Genomic DNA, 17,979 nt, shown 5'->3' with positions numbered 1-17,979 from the left:
CGTATTTCGTTAGGAGAAAGTACTATACGGTTTGGATAACGACGTACCAAGACTGGGTGATGACTGATTGATTAAGGTTAGGCATCGACGATAACATTTCAAATTAATAGGTCGGCTTTTCAGAAGGAATTTTAATAGTTCGATGGGGCTAAGAAAATAATATTGATCTCTTAATTGCTACGCGAGGATTATTCTTCTGTCAACTTTATGTTCGTATGAATACATTGCGCGAAGCGAGCGAGAGTGTAACATTAACGCCAGAGTGATCTGTTGTGTTTAATTCGCAGTACGATCTCGTGGATATGGGATTAATTTTAATATGTTAAAGTAGCAGACTCGATTCATATGTCTGAACGACTCGAGTGACCTGATTCTTACCACACGATCAAAATTCAAGCAACGAGTTTCGAAAGTCTCGCAATATTCTTTCCCAACCCCATCAACTCCAACGGCCGTTTTGCAAAAATCCACACACAATAACTTATCTTGATTGTACGTGAAAGACACTAGATTTCAGCTGTGTTCGATTAGAATTCGACATCGAGACGCTGGTACGCGCGGCGTGTACGAACGAATAAAATAATTCATCAGGCGGCGTGACAGCGGTGAACGGCGTCAGCTAATGAATAATACGTGAACACGTTCACAAAACCGCGACGATCGCGGCGAGACGATGGCGCGAGCCAGGAGGAGAACGCACCGAGGGTGCAATAGCACTCGGGAGCGTGAACGCGTTACCAGAACCTAGAAGGCTACTTTCCAAACGACAGGATACCTTCGGCATTCAAAGCTTCTCTGGAGAATGCGAAGCACGAACCATTAATTTTCTTAGCGATTCGTCGAGCGTAGGGACATTCTTCTCAAGGGTTGATATATTGCGCGCTGCGCCGGTCAACGTTCACGCGCAATTTTTAGTTGAGTCCAGTTTCGAAGAAGGGGATGGACAGAGAGGTAGCAGACCGAAAAGAAAAGAGAGGGAAACAGCCCTCCTACTGTTTACGAACGTTCTTTCTCGAATCGAAGACCAACCACTCGAACATTGCAAAATGAACGGACAAATATTCAATTGCAAATCGCCGCGATTGAAATACATTGGATGGATGGCGAAATGGTCGGAGTCTCGCGGCGTAATTTTGCGCTGGCTTAATGAGTTTAAATATTTAAATTGCACCGACGTGCCAGTCCAACGAGAAAGAAGTTCTTCGATGATTTACCCTCGCCTATATACCGGCGCATTTATCAATACACCCTTGGATCCTTTTTGCGGTGTACTCACGATGCACTCGCGGCGTACATGCACTCATCATGGCGCGGCGCGGCGCGGCGCAGCGGCTACCTTCGCTTTTTAATCGGTTCGTTCGGCCGTGCATCACCGTGACCTACGCGAATAGCGTCGCGATATAAATAGCCTGAGACAATGAGATACCGTATCGTGAATATGTTCTGGCTGAATTGCAATAATGGTGTGTGCTTTCGGTGTCTTGGTAATCGGGTTTCATGAGAGATGCATTGTGTTGGAGAGCTGTAGGCGTTTCGATTTTAAACGAGACTGAAAAAGTCGTGGAAAAGTCGTTTAACGTATCTTTAGATTTTAATAATTTATGTAATTTTGTAGTTTTATGTATATAAGTATTGAAAGTATCAGACTGGAAATTTAATGATATCAACGATATGTGCGCATAATCTTTTATTACGTTGACAATCATAGTCTCTAATCAGAATAAATATAAAACGTATAAAGTTATACCGTAAACCTCGTAGGTTTCGAAGAATTCAAAGTACCGTAACTTTTCCCCTAATTTACTATAATTGGATCAATGTTTTTATTAAAAAAAAAAAATTCTCTCTTTTAACTCGATGATAATGCAACGATCGTCACACTTTATATTACGTGCTTCAAACGTTTTAAAATATCTACAATTCAACTCGCTACGTCTTGCGACGATCATCGACTTCTGCAACTCGTTCTCTGCTTCTGCCTTTGTATTAATATTTCCATCGATAGTTAAATATATTCCATCGATAAATATGGAACACCCGCATCGCGATAGCGAATGCCGCCTCTTATCTCCATATCGATTTCGTTGGCTCCAGGAGGTTTTGCTTGCTAGTAAATTTTTTGCAGCCTAGCAACCAAAGTGGAGATGCATGCCAACAGGTCTCAAAGCGATGGTATTTTAAGTGACAGCCACTCGTATAGTATTAGCGCGCGTACATACTACATACACGTGGGTTACCGCACGGATGAGCGCGCGTCGAATAGTCAGGCGATCGTATTCGAGATGTTACTTACGTCGGAACTATGAGCTAACGGTAAAGACGAGTGGCCGAACGGCGAGTAGCGAACTGTTTACGATTTTTTAGAGTCAGAGTAGGAAGTACACCTCGCGGTTTGAGGCGTTGAAAATAAATTTGTGATCGTCTAGTTATAGTGGATTGGTTATGCTCGGTATTACTGTCCAAACTTTGCTAGTAAAATGATTCGCCGATTCTAGCTATTGCCTTTTGCGTCAAGATCTCTTTCTAAATTCTGTTTTTGCTGCAACGACAATACGCGGCATTAGTATTGTTAATCACTATCGCACTAAACTCATAAAAAAATTATGCTACATCTTGGGTCTCTTCCCTGTTATAGAATCCCATCTGTCGCATTGGATTAAAAAAATTATTTGAATCATTGTCGGAGACCTGTTGGCATGCGTTCGAGAGGATTTCCAATTGAGAGCATTTTCTCGGCCGGTTCGCGTGCTGCTAGTTTGGCTCGTGTATAAATCAGAAGACGGATAATTGATATTCACGTTATTCTATTTTGTTGATTTATCGAGTAATTTAATTGATAAGTTGATTTTTACTACAGCACGCAGGTACTTAGTTTGGCGGAGGATCGACGTTCCCGATACACATCGGCGGCATGTTTGAATCTCAGAGTTGTATTTCGGTGTTCGGTACGTTTAACCGAGTTGAAACCGGCTGGCACTGTTTTAGCTGCGCCGCTCCGCATCATACGGATTTTACACCGCGTCGCCACGATATTTGTTACTTAAACTTGTTATGTAAATAATGTTTATAGCGCAGTAATTATGCGCGGGAAAGAGGCGTGCATAAATTTGCTTGATATACTTAAAAAGAATGCGCCGATGGAGCAGGCCGTTTCGAGATTTGTGTACCGTAGAAATTTGCATTGTAGATAATTTATCGTGCTTAGTACGATCGCGTGATGTATCTTAATAGTATGGAAGCAATTCTCACTTTGAACCACCTCGTTGACTTTTCATCGGACCTATTTTTTTGTATTGTTTTCGCGGAAGGATTTCTCGACGTTCGCCTAGGTTCTAGATGGTGGTTGTCGTTTTAAAGAAAAAGGAAGATCGAACGTTGCAGGAGACGAACTCTTCTTCTCAGCAACTTTCGATCTTCCTCGGTTGTGTCTGGATATCATAAATCACGAAATCAATTGCACCGAGTCAATCATTCTACTCTTATACGCGTCTTTTTCGACGACGTTTCGAACAGAGATGTAGATAATTCAACTTCATTTCATGTCCTCCTTTCTCTATTCCTACTCTTTTTCCTTCGCTTTCTTCCTCATTTTCTTCTTGTTGTTCACGAAGTCGACTCTATTAGTCGTACAAGCGTGTCCCGTCCACGGATCTCATGGAAGACACAAGATAGATATCTATCTGATTAACGATCAGATCCAGCGATATCCTCCTGGTGACTGATCAACGAGTCAGTTTTCTTTTCGACCAACCTCCGCCATACGAATCGTTAGGCCATCGAGCCTGACGCTTTTGCGATTCGTTAGTGTTTCATTATTCTATTGTCGCGGTGGGCACGTAATTCCCTTAGGTTCAAAAGCATTAGTTAATTCGTCCACTTATTCATTCATCGTACGGGGCAATTTTAATTGGTTTCGTTGAACCTAGGCCCATTGAACTCGCATTTGAAGAACTCCGAATGTTTTCAGGTTTGCTTCATTCATCGCTTCGAATCGCAGTGAATTATTCGTCGGGTATTAATTTATTTCGTTTATTAATTGTATTTCTTATTTTAACAAAACAAGAATTGAACAAGTATCCTGGTACTGCAAATATACTGATATTATAACTGAGTTAATATTTAATAAATGATTATTCGAGCGTGTTAGATTTAGTCATCGTGTGTTATGTATTAATACGGTGAAAACTTATTTCAGGGGAATGTAATATAGATGGAAAATTAGTGAATGATTACTTTTCGTTGTTTTTCTAAGATCTATTAATTATTTTAAGTATAAAAATTAATGCCACGGAGGCTGTATTCGATCGAAAAATTATTCGTTCCTTTTAAAAAAGAACGCGCGTTAATAAACGCGTAAGGGTTAAATGTCTCGCAACTCTGATCCTTTGTTCCCCGACAACACGTCGAGATTAGATCGTGTTCGTCTGCATCAGTATATACGAGCTGCAACGGCGATAGTTTTGATCGGATTACAGCGTCGTCTTCATCTTTCAGGATGACCGAAACCGATGAGCGGATGAACGAGTAAAGCCAGGAAGGAATCACAAGGGAAACGAGGGCTGCCGAAGGAAGAGATGGTGGTGGAGTGGCTCTGCCCTGGACTTCGGCCGGCCGGAAGCCGTAGGCCCCGTCTTCTTCATTGCAAAGTGATACTTCTCGACGAACACGAACTACTGCAAGATGTTTTGGTGAGTTTCTATCCGATCTTTTGTGTCTTTTAATTAGAATATTCATTGACTTGGATTTCAATGGATACCCATTAATGCCCTTCCGCGAGCTTCATCTATTTACGATAGCGAGTAAGTACATGCATTAATGATCACACATGTGTTACACCTACATCGTTAAATTATTCTTACGAGAAATTAATCGTGTCTTTTTATGCACAACCTAGTAACAGCGCGCAGAAATTTCGTACACCCACGCTTAGGCCTTTTCTGGCAATAGAAATCAAGTATATAAAAGGTGGGTAGGCGATGTGGGCGAACTTGCGTCGCTAACGCGTGTTCCTTTTCGCGTATACCCTTAACAATAATTTTATGTCCGACACAAGTGTCTTTTTCGTGCTGAAATCAAACCGTGATACACGATATCCCTTGACACTGTGGTTTGCTCTACGGACAAGCTAAATTAGTGTAGCTACTGAATAAAATTACCATCTTCCATTTCTTAATTTTCTTTGAAGCTTTGAAGCATATGAGAAAATTTGCGAATTAGCAAAATGTGTTAATAAAATTCGAATAAATAGTGTCGTATGAGTGTACTCAACGAAAAAATAATATTATAAGTGGGGTAGTTATTATATTATTTTTAGAATCATGAAACAGAGGAGATGCATATGTTGTACGTGTAATAATTCGCTACATTACATATTTCCAGCATAGCATGATTTGAAGCACAAAATATGACTTATCTTTAATTTTATCCATTACTATTAACAAGATAGATTCCACCTGATATTATTAATACTTGAACGGGACTTCGGACGAACCACTTCATGTTAACATGATGAAAATACGTTATTTCACGTTATCTCCTTAATATAACATGGAATGTTGCAAGCAAATTACACAACATTCTAAAAGGCAGAAAGGTATTCCAATTACAGTCTGAACGTTTCCTGTTTCCCGGGGTTTAAATGCGTTTCGTAAAAATAGTAAATAATTTTCAAGAGACCCCGCTTTATTTCAGTATTTAAGAACTCCATCGCCAAAAGTGGGCGATATTCGTCTATTTTAGAATGACTATCAGTTCATGGGGCAATTTCGCGCAAACGCGTCACGTAATGAACATGCTGTTAATTGCTTTTGCCCGTAGATATTGCGTTGTTGTTTCGTAATTGTCTATCTGCTACAGATATTCTCTTTCGATACGATTTACCTGACTATCTGGCACTTTCATCGATGAAAGTGATATTTCCTCGCATCACAAGAATTAAACAAAATTCTTGTTTTTATCTGAGAAGTGATACGTTATTACATTAGAATTTGTAAAATTTGTTACTCTGATTTGTTGGAATGTTTTGACTAAATCTGTGATTTAATATTTTAGAATGAACATAGTGTAGGAAATAATGAGAAAAAATGCGGTAATTCAGAAAACGGAATGTAATTTTTCTTATTTCATTAGCGCATTAAGCGTTTGATGAATTTTTTTAGCGAATACGTTGAAGTCTTAACGTTAGTTTGCAAAAAGGTGTGGAGTATTAAATAACGAATGTTTTGCTAACTGCATAGGTTACATACTTTAATTGCATGAGTAGTCAGAAGAGAGTCGTATATTTTTTGTTACTGGTGCTCGATGCAACAATTTTCTATCTCCAATATTTCATGTTTAGAAAGGTCTTCAACAGTGTATTGCGTTTAATAAAAATTTGATTATTTAACCGTTCCCCCAATTCTCTCAATAGTAAGGCATAAAAACATTTTTTGTCTTAAACGTACAATATTTTTAATTTAAACATTTATCAGTCTTATAATACGTGTAACAATGTGGAAAATGTACATTTACTCGCCATTTAACACAGGTGTAAAACGATTAACGTATCTAAATATTGTCGTGTGCGATACATCGATAATAATTATCGATATGCCCATCACGTACGCTCATTAAGGGGAGCGAAATGACTGGCGCTTCTTTCGACGAAACATGCCGATTTAATAAATGTCTCAATTCTGATAGGAATTCGCAAAGGATCAACCTACAGCCATTTTATAAATCGTATTATTTATATCAAGGACTACACGATAAAGCATAACTTACATTTAAGAATTATCAATTTATGTCGATTATAATTACTAAGCTATTTTCGATGAAAGAAGACTCATTTGTACATTTATTTTGATAATATTAAATTTTGTAGATTTCTAGTATTTGTGAACAAAATTATTTCGAGTTTGTTGCTCAGTGTTATTTCTGGATAGTTATGTGGCATATTGTTTTAATCGTATTTTCTGCTTCTAAAATACCAAAATCACCGTATTGGCATATACTGCGCCATCGGCCAAAATAACAACATCCACAAATTATTTTGAATCTCTCATCCAACAATTTTTTTTATATTGGATATTTCATATAGACTCACGACAAAAATACCGATCCTTTCAAAGATTCATCGTCGATCGCGAGCAGGATACCCGGTCATAAAACAGGTCACCTCACGCATTCCATATTTCATCGTCGCGGCAATTGCGCGCGCGAAGCACGCCCGCACCGCGACCAATTCTGCGCACAAATCATCGTCCGAAATTTAACGCCACGACCTACTATAACACGCCGGAGGCAAGAACGCAGAGCAGCAACGCACCCGTGTTGCACACGTTTCTCCGACGTTGCGCGTCACGCTAAAAACCTCTCAGACACGCCACGATTCAATCTTCCTTCGTGGCGTACATGCAAGTACTTACACAGCAGTGAATGTCGCCTTTTCAACGAGCGTTGAGATTCTGCACTTTTGATACGCTTTCTTGTAAATTTTTTGGATGAATCGAGAATACAAGATGTCGAAGTAATTTAACGCGTTTAACAAGTTTACAAAGTAGAAGCTCACCATCAAACGAACCATACAGTACCGCTTCGCGATTAAATCAACATTGGACCAATCATCCGCATCTTTTCATTCAAATGTGAAAAAAGTTCTTTTCAATTGGAACTTGAAAATTTGGACTTATATCGTATATTGCATTTAAAAACTGTCTTATAAAATGTTCGGGCAGCTGCTTGATTACTTGAAAGTTACACAACGTGGTTTAAAACATATATACATTTTAAATCATATTATCTCTTGTGATTGTGCATTTTGGCGAGGATTGTGGACAGTGCGATCGATCGACGACGACCACCATCGATTGTATGTAGAGAAAATGTGAAATTATCGATCGTAATTGGCCAACTCAGTGATCATTAATCGAAGGTCACGGTGGGCAGTTAAGGATGGCTGTTTGTTGGTGTGCACGGGTCAGATCGGTCGGAGAACGAAGACCCGACAGCCGGAGGCTTTCTTTAGTTTTATTCGGTGGCAAATTAACGGCCGTTTGGCGCGTGGGAGAGCGAAATCCAGCGGATAAACTGGCCGACGAAGGTTTATGATTTAATGATGCACTGTGATGCGGTTTAATTGCCATCAAGATTGCACCGGTGGATGTCGGTTATTGACGGTTTCGATGTTCATTGATGTCTGTATCCGCGAGCACGGTATGCCACGAACCCAGACTTAAAACCTTTTTCATTTACTTTATTCATGGTTAATCTTGTGGAATGGCCTCTCTTTACTCTTGGCTTATTCTTTACTCTCTTGGCTTTATGATCCAAATCTTCGAGCGGTAGTTGTTCGGTTTCGTACGCTTCTGAATGTTGATTGTGATATTGGACAAAAAATAGAGTAGATCTTAATTTTTAATTTCAGCCGTTTTATCAACTATATTGTGCAGGATTTGAAAGGAATGTTTTGCTGTGATGTTTGAATTTATTACTATACCAGGGGTTCCCTTTTTTATATTATTGCGTTGCCGTTTTAGAGTGAATATTTGATAATAATCGTGTTAATAATTACTATGTAGAAACTGTATAATCGATGACACTAATTTTCATAAACCTACAAACCGATTTATTTGCTCTTCGAATGATTCGAAGTCGACAATTCAATACATCGCGTAGATATTGCATCACGTAGCGTAAAAGGGTTTCGTCCAATAATAACCAGTAGTCTTCGTTGCTGGGAGATATTGCCTCTTGCTAAATTCATTCATATACCCGTAATCTATAGCAGATACACGCCAAGTTGATTTACATTCAAAAGGACACCCTTTCACCCACGTTCCTTCGTAAAGCATCGTCAGTGGTTCCCGATACCGGCATATTTTCGACGATGCTATCACGCGATGTTAGAGTAAACCTCCTAGCTTACGCGGCATTGGACGCGCCTCTTTCGTGGCGATCCCATAGTCCTCGAATCGCGGTTTCGCGTCTCCGTTAGTCATTAAACGCACGCGAAACGACACTTAAAACCGGCTATTACTTTGCTACTGATTGACACACCTACTATAAGGCTCGATTCACAATAGCCTGCTTTCCAATCCTGACAGAAAGGTAGGTCGCTGTTCCGAGACCGAAAGTAATTTCCTTTTCACGCGAAGATTGATTTCGGAGGAACTACATATCTGAATGATATTCGTGTCGGCTGCGAATATTTTCTGCAATTGATATTTAGGATCAAGGATTCGTGTTAGCAATTTCTTTCGCTGCATTTGACGCAAAACGACAGGCTTGCCTTGCAATTTGTTCTTATCTCGAATATACAAATATAATCGTCGTTGCAATTGCGTTACTGTACCAATTACAAGGGTTTTCCTACAAATATATATGTTTACATTTTGGTTTCTCGCTTCAGATTTTGCTAATTTAGATGTTTTCCTTTGGAATTGGTTGCTTTCCTATCTCGATCTTTGGGTATTATGTATATCAAATATAAAATGCCAATGATGTTCGTTACACAGAAATAACCTGTAAATTATAGATGTTCCCGAACAACGCTAAAATGAGAATTCCATACTTTACTGCATAATTCAGCGTTTTATGAGTGTAACAGAAAACATGTCGATTACTTAAGTTCCATTTTTATACCTGTATCTAGGATGATTATTTCTGTTTAAGGTGACGTGAAAGGCATTAAAACTGTTACTTGTACGAGTAATAAGATGTGATCAAATTCTTATCAGTTTCTTTGTCTTTTATTGGTTGTGTTCAACGTCTGGAAACTGGTTCTTGTTCGACACTGTTCTCCTTGGTCGATAGTTGTCGCATCGTTAAATGTGAATCGACCTTAATTCTCTGATTCCTGGGCGCATCGTTCGTGAAATGTAAAACACCGTGTAGCTCACGGCATCACAACCATGCGGTCGGGTCATTAAGTCCAAGACACTTCGCGCACGTAACTGCCCTATTATTCATTCTAGCCAGCGCTGTCTATCAGACGCTGGTTTCAGTTTGCCCAGGGAACTTCGTTGCTTGTAAATTATCCCTGCATTCGCGACTCCCTTTAATTAGATATCGCGAACGTAACGTCAAAAGTGGAAACATCGTTCGACTACTCGACAACCGAAAGATGTTCCAACAATTTGTAACGATAGGCGGGTTTAGAACTTGTTAGATTTATCTACTACTTCCAGCTATCCGTCAGTGTGCAATGTATTCGTCATGATTTATCGCTGGACAAATAGTGTCTCATTAAAGAAAGTCCACGAACTCAAAGTTTCGTGTCTTCTAAATGTTGAAGATACCTTGCTTCATCAAAGCAATTCACTTTCGTTCCTTCTAGTGATTTGTAGTGATCTATATGGGAACGATTGTACAGCTAGAGAAGATTGACGTATAAGTCATGCTTTGTACGATGTATAATATAAATGTAGTTCATAATTTGTACCAAATATTCAAAGTATAATAATTGCTCTTAGAATTGTTCACCTTTACGTATACAAAGAATATATGCTAATAATTGTATCCTCTCGATAAAAATCGAAAATCGTTTACGCGGTAATCGATGAATTAAGGAGATTAATCGATCTCAAATATTCAATCGATTGCTGATTACTATTTCACCCGACTCTGGGCAACGGTGGTTAATAAGTGACTCGATTTATAAAATGTGGAGAGGAATTTGTCATCATTGGTGCGGGCTAATTGCCTGCTAGTGTGCGCGAGTGTTCACAAATTGATATTCAGCGATTCAAGACGTGCGCACATCGATATTCTTCAAAGGCGAGTTTATACCACGAATTAACCAGCTCTTAGCCATCGATCAGCGGTAATCGAGCATTTTACGACGGCGGACGTTAATGACAACCAAGAAACACGTGTTACACTACTGCCAATACACCGCTACGCCACCACGAACAAAGTGTTACTTACTTATCAGCCGGAAGTAGTATGTTATACTGCCGTGTATTATGGTGCAATTAAGAGAAAAAAAGACGCCTGCCTACGCGCTTCATCATTCACTCGTCTAAAGACTGACTTCTGACTTTCCGTCCGTGGTTACGCGAACGAGATACGACGTATATAAAATCTAGAAGTAATTAACTCCGCTCTCAACTACGCTCCGCGTTCCAGCGCAATAATTACAGGTCCCTCTTCCGAATATGGCAAAGTTCATTTTGCGCATGTGAAAACTTTTAAAAGAGCTGACCTTTGGATAACGTCTAATAATTTAAGGAAAAGAATTTGATGTTTCCAGTTGTTTCTATGAACCATGACATTCGATAAACAATAATACGGTTTTTCCCAATAGGAGATCAAATATCTTGGGGTTGAAAATTTATATGTCACGAAACATCGTTTACCTTGCTATTTCATATTACAAAATGGAAAATACAAGAATTAAAATTACTTTATGTGTTTCCTTCTCAAATTAACGCGCAACTTATGCTAGAACCACTCCGACCAAAGTTGCGGCATCTCGCTACCTATTCTACACCGATCGTTTATTAAAAAAGCAATCGCAATAATTAAATATACCGGAATCGGTATATCAGGACTCCCGTTAAACGTTCTAAGTTCATAGCGCGTCAGAATCGAAAGAATTTGACGCGAAATTGCTGCTCTAACGGCGTTTCCCGTTCTTGGCCAAGAAACCGTGACCGGTATCGCGCAGGTAACAGCGAGTCGTATTAAATCGGTTGTCCGAAGATTGATATTCATCGCGTTGTCTGGGGGGGTTCCACTAGTCCTGTATAAAGGGTCTGTTGACCGCCGCTCGTGAAACGTCTCTAATTAATTCTAATTAATGCGCTTCGAGTTGCGCGCCTATCTACTACCTATTAATTCTTACTTTTATTTTAAATTTATAGTATTACTTTTATTATTAATTATTAACTATTACCTATAATTATAATCGTCCTTTCTTGCGATGCAATGCTTGCTGCTGTGGCTCGGTTCGCACTTCAGCAAGATACGGCGTGGCGCGGCGGCGTTTTCGCGATCCATGACGCGAGTGTCGCACGTAACAACGATTATTCGTAAGGCCCAGTTGACCGGAAAACCGGAGAGAACGTCTTCGTACAGAAGGTTGAATCGTGAGCATTGTATGGCAGATATTAATGATTCGAATACCTTCTATGAAAGGGAAAGAGTAAACGTTTTAATCTAAGTTTGATAAATCGAGAGTCTTAATACAGAAAAGTGTAGTCGAATCGAATCTTTAACACCGATCTTGCATTTGTTGCACTTAAACAACATAGCTGATCGTGAAGCTGTCTTTGTTGAAGCAGTTGTAGAAATTATTGTGAACTAGTAAAGTTCTACATAGGATTGCAACAAATGAACTTATAGAAAAAATTCATCGGTTTTTCGATAATTGATAATGGGTTGATTAATTTGATATTCGAAAAGCTCAATATTTTATTGACTCTCAGTCTTTTAATATATACAGTAAATTCTAGTTCAAATACGTTTGCAACCGTTAAAATAATCAAATGTAGGTAACAGCACCCTATTTTTCGATTGACCGTGCCTTCATTTAATCGTGACTGGTTGATGGCTAGGTGGATGCGGGACTATTGATCGCGTGTAGCTAGGCTAAATCAAAATCGTGCATAATCACGCAGGAATGTCGTACTTATCGGCGGACGTTCGGTTTCATTGAACTCGCGCGCGATTCTAACCGAGCCAGGAAAGAAGAAGCGCGTTCTCCCGTGGATATTTAAAATATTGCGTAATGCGGCGTGACCGGATGAGAGCAACTCGTCGCGTTATTCTATTTCTATTCGAGGAAGCTGTTGAACGGTGTCTCGATGATCGCAATCACGATCGTAAATGATTATACGAATGAGAAGATACGGGAAGATAATGATTTTGGTTATACGAGAGTTGGTGACCGTGGGAATGGTAGAACGGCAGATTGAAATTTGTGTTGTGGGAAGGTTAGTACGAAGGGGAAAGGAAATATTATATGGATGCAGGTAAGATGGAAAAATTAATGTATGCAGTGATTCTTCTGTAAATAATCGGAAAACGAATGGATTGTTGGTGTAGCATTTAATTGGAATCTGAATCTTCCCACTATGGTAGTGGTTATACAGTATTCTTTTTTTACAGAACTAGAAATGTTCAAATCTAAAGCAGGCGAGCTCGACAGATAGGGATTGACTTGCCCTTCGTTGATTAAGGAGATCAAACCTCAGATAATTTCGCAAGATGTACGAGAAAGAATCCGCTTTCTCTCCAAACGCGGGGATCATTCATCGAATAACTCGATCACTACTTAGTACCTCCATTAAGTTGGACAGACGAAGGAGTCGTGCCGTCATCGTTGCCGCGTTATAATTTCAACAATATTCCGTTTGGCTGCGGGTTTGGTTGAACGAAGCTCACCTCCCGTGACCAGAGGCTAAGTCAGCGGTGGGTTATGGGTGGCGCAGCACGAACAAGGGACGTACGTATCATGGAGGTACCCGGGGCACTTTCTTCTTCTTCTGGCTGGTCTGTTATTAGGCGATATACTAAAATTGGTGGGCCACTTCCCCACGGGGCAACCCCGTAACTCCCTCATCCACCCTGCACACTAATTCACGCGGCTTTTAACTTCGGTTTCTTTCTCCTTCGTTCAGTTCGTACCTTTTCCGTTCCCTTGGCGAACATTTTGCTCTCGAATAGCCAGCCACGGATTTCAGCATGGACACGTGTGCGTTCGTGTAAGCGCGCAACCGAGCGAGCAGTCCACCGCCAAACATTAAAAACGAGGAAATTATTGCCTAGAGAGGGAATCACCGTCTATGGGGGCCCGTACCGATTAACAGCGACCGTGAAAACTTTCGGAATGCTCCGCCGAAGGAGATCCCTGGAATGCCTTCCCTCGGGCTGTTAGAATGAAACGTTCGGTCGACCGGTGATTCTCGATTCGAAAGGGTAATCTTGTCTTTTGCCCGCTGAATTTTTCGGGAATAAAGTCCGCGACCGACACGAAACTTCCACGACAAGAGGAGATGTTTCCAAACCGCCTTCTTTTCCCTTGTTTTTTTTATTTTTGCGTTCTCTTCCATTTTCTTTTTTTTTCACATGGTGGAGCGATCCTACCCCGAAGCAGCCCTAATTATGGGATATTCGGCGATGGAATTTCGATCGGTTAAAAATATCTGAAGTGGCTTAGTCGTGACGCTCAGCGTGATATTTTCGGTGCGTGTTTCCTACTGCGATATTCCAAGACTTTCGTTTCTTTTTTTAATAAATAACGTTCGAAAATTTTTGGTTGAAAGGGAATACGTCGAACATTAAAATTAAAATGGTTATAAGATGTAACTCGTGTTTCTATGGAAAGTTTGAATTCAAAAATTTATAATCGCGGAATAATTAAGTTAAAACATGTTTGAGATAAAAAAATAAAAATTTTTAAAGTGGCAAAATATGAATGATACTCGATACTAACAGTCGGATATCAGGCAAACACGTTTTATATATTCGCCGGGTATAATTTATGCGATTCGAAGCAACTTCACTCCCGGGTGGGAAATACGACTAATTTAAACGTTACATGGGATAAATACGTTATATTATGCGTTACATCGAGTTTCATGAATATTTCATTACTCGTGTGTATCTCTGCACTGGCCGACTACCCCAAGCGTGAACTATACGTACGAGTAAATATCCATTGTACTTTTTATACCGTTTTATAGGATTTTTATCATGTTATTGCCACATTCGTCTCTGATCGAGCTGACTGTTTATGAAATGTAAAGAGTAATAACGCGTAATTGTACACAATTAGTGCGCGATATTTTTTTAGGAAGAAGACGATAAGAGATGGAGCATGTACCGATAATCTTCTGGGAAATTGGAAAGCATTACTAATCGAATACAGACACTCCATCACCATGTCTTGCTTAATTTTAAATTCAGACCAGTTAGTTCTGTTTTCGTTGGCAAACAACAACAAATCGAATAAACCGTTCGTTGCAGTTAAATACAAACAAAAGTCCGATTGAGCCAAGTACAGTTCCGAGCAAATTCTCTTTTCACTTGGTTCGAGGAAATGCCAACGTCAACGTTTTTCCCTCCGCGATGACAATCGCGAATTATGGAAATCGAAACTGGCGAATGGAAGTGCAACGAACAGACTGCGTTTGTTGTTTCGCCGCATTGTTTGCTGTAGCTCGCGGAATTTCCGCAAATAGTTCCCACGACCGAAGAAAATGAGGTTCTCGGTAGATTCAGTCTCGGAACGGGAGGATTCGTGCGGAACGAGCACGATGCTGTTTGCTCCGTTCGACAATTATCATCCTCCGAGGCACCTTCCATCCCTTCTGGCCCCGAGCGTTCACCCTTCGCTATCTAGTGACGGTCAACAAAAGAAAATTCGAGCGAGGTTGGTTCGGGAGACCAGTTGAACTTTCCTCGAGGAACATAATTTAATCAGCCCTGATTGGTTCGATTTGACTTTGCGTTAATCCGTCGGACGAAAGTCATCGAAGAATCGTGTTTGAACAAAAAGCGGAAGTTGGAGGCGACTACTCGCGAACCATCGAGTGGGGCAGGATAGGGGTGCATGAAGCGCGAATTACGGACAATAGAAACCTCGTTCCTCGAATTGCGACGGTGCTGTCTCTGCCGAACTTTCCAAGCGATTTTCGTCCATCCTTCTCCGTTTCCGGGTGACGTCTGGAGCGACGATCCTGATAAAAGTTTCTCTCTACGATGAAATTGAAACCAGTCTAATTATACCCGTAGATCGCTCTCGTTCTCGTCCCCCCTCAATCCCCTGCGCCTCTCCACGCTCTGTTATCCTCGTTTCCCTTTCACTATAGATCCAGGTATATATTAAATTCACTGCCGATGAATTTGTTCTGAAAGAGAGGAATGGTCGTTAAAAAAAAATTCCCTCGTTACGCGTTCGCCAGGTCCCTCGACTATTATATTATACATGCCGGACGAATTTTAAACTTGAATGACTTGATTGGGGGATATTCGGAAAGAAATCGAGTTACCAATTCTTTTTTTCTTCGTTTTTTCCAAAGTGTTCAAAGGCTGCCTCGTGACGACCTTTTTCAACAATGAAAGGTCTCAGGGATTAACGAGAGAATACAGCGATGCTCCGTATGTAACAATGGCGTTTGAGTAACAATCCTAAGTTCTCGTGTAAAAAAATTTGATCGTCGTTTCCTTGATCGATTAATGTCGTTCCAGCGAGCACGCGTAAATATAATTCCATGATACCTGTGTTGCGATCGTATCTTTTCTCATAGGTCAAAATTTCTAGTGGACTCGATCGATTCGATTAATTTATCAATTGTTATGACAATAGATGTCAATAATTTATTTCACCTTCGTATGGAACGCGAAGATAATTTAAAAAATCATCGAATTTTTTAACATGTTGTTAGTGTCGAAGCATTGATAAAGTGCAACGCAAATTTTAATCGAAGCTGCGCGAGTAAGTTACTTGACGAAAGTATCATTTCCTCTAACCGCGCTGAATGACTACGACAAGCTCGCCGAATGGAGGTTGTAAAGTCACACGGAGAAATACCACCGCAAGTAGTCCCACATTTAAAAACTCTGAATCACACCACTTCCTGAAATCGATCGTTTTACCACTCGTCATTCAAGTCGCTAGCTATCGTGACATCTGTCCGTAGAAAGGAACGGCCCGACCAATCGGGATTCCGTCGTAGCATGTTTCGCAATCAATTTACGAGCTTATGCCCGAGCTTACTCATGGCGAGCCGCGTGTCGAACGCGCTGGAACTCGCAGTATGTCGGTGGAACACAGCAACCTACTGTCCACTCGATGAAAAAGGCGACGCGCGTATCCTGCCTCTGTCTTCATTCCGCTTATCGTTCCCGGGCGTAAACGCGGCGTATATTAATAGAGTTCCACGAGGGCCGGTTGCAAAAGTCTCGTTGTGTCGGAACGTCACCGCGATTACATCAATTTCAATTATCGGGCTACGTCGCGATGCTTGCTCCGTTCTGTTCGGTTTTCTGTTCTGTTCTCGTGGAACGCGCACGGGTTCTTAGTTTCTTATTATTGGAGAGAAGCAGCAAGGATAGGAAGGAGGAACACGATAATGTATCTGGAGAGGGAGAGAGAGAGAGAGAGAGAGAGAGGGAGAGAGAGGAAGAGAAAAAGGAAAGGCAAGGATGAGCCAGGATACACTGCGAGGGAAAAGACCGAGAAAAGGGTAGCGTGATATCACGGATTATTAGAGCTGGAACGGTCGAGTCGTTCGGTTAGTAACCACGATACTTATAGACACTATTTCTCGCCATCGATATACCAGTATACGGTCGGTATCTTCCCGGTTTTATATCGCCGATCATAGAACCAGTCTCGCGTAACCGAACAGCCTGGAAGAATGGTCATGCGTCAAGATAATGCGACCGGATAAATGTAACCCTTTCCGGCAGAACCAGATATCGTCGATACACCGCTCCCGTGTCGTTGCCATCGCGCCTCTTCTACTCGATTCGATCGAATTTGCATATTGTTTATCGCTTGTTCGGATATTAGAGCTGGTTAATGAGTGGCTACAGACGCTACGTTCCACGCATTTTGCGCCCCTGTTTCTGATTCATGAAGGATATCTGTACGGAGGAATCGGAGGTAATGCGAGTAATTTGCTGTGAACATATTAAAAAGTGCACGTGCAATTTTATGATAATACCTTTTAGCAAAGGCTACTAGAAATCGAGCCTTTTAAGGTTTTATAGGAAACGAGGGTGAAAATGGAATCGAAGGAACAAGCTCGAAAAGTTTGTTCTTATTCGATTTACTTTCGACTCGGGATACGTTTATCTGAGATATAAATTCCTGTATGGGGTGTAGAAGGTTGACAGAAAATTACGTAAAAGCAAGGAAAATCGTTCACAAATCCTGCCTCCCTGTATCTCGGTTCGTATCACTTTTAATGGATAGGACATTTAGCTGGCATAAATTTTTTAACGCGATATGTTGTTTGCGAAACGAATTTTTCACCGCGATCTTTCTTT

At 40.6% G+C, this 17,979-nt stretch overlaps 1 protein-coding gene across 6 annotated transcripts in view; it reads left to right on the top strand.

The window, feature by feature from the left end:
- LOC100651746 (band 4.1-like protein 4A) overlaps positions 1–17,979 on the top strand; it is a 62,562-nt gene that overhangs the window by 4,123 nt on the left and 40,460 nt on the right. For all 6 annotated transcript variants that reach the window (XM_020868381.2, XM_048409879.1, XM_012314659.3 and 3 more), the window contains one exon: positions 4,495–4,688. In XM_020868381.2, the coding sequence (XP_020724040.1) occupies positions 4,575–4,688 (114 nt within the window). In that variant the 5' untranslated portion in view covers positions 4,495–4,574. The remainder of the gene's footprint in view (positions 1–4,494; positions 4,689–17,979) is intronic.

Source organism: Bombus terrestris, chromosome 2 (genome assembly GCF_910591885.1).
Source record: "Bombus terrestris chromosome 2, iyBomTerr1.2, whole genome shotgun sequence".
Classification (NCBI taxonomy): Eukaryota; Metazoa; Arthropoda; class Insecta; order Hymenoptera; family Apidae; genus Bombus; species Bombus terrestris.
Note: the sequence above shows the minus strand (reverse complement) of the source record. Positions and strands in the feature narration are given on the sequence as shown.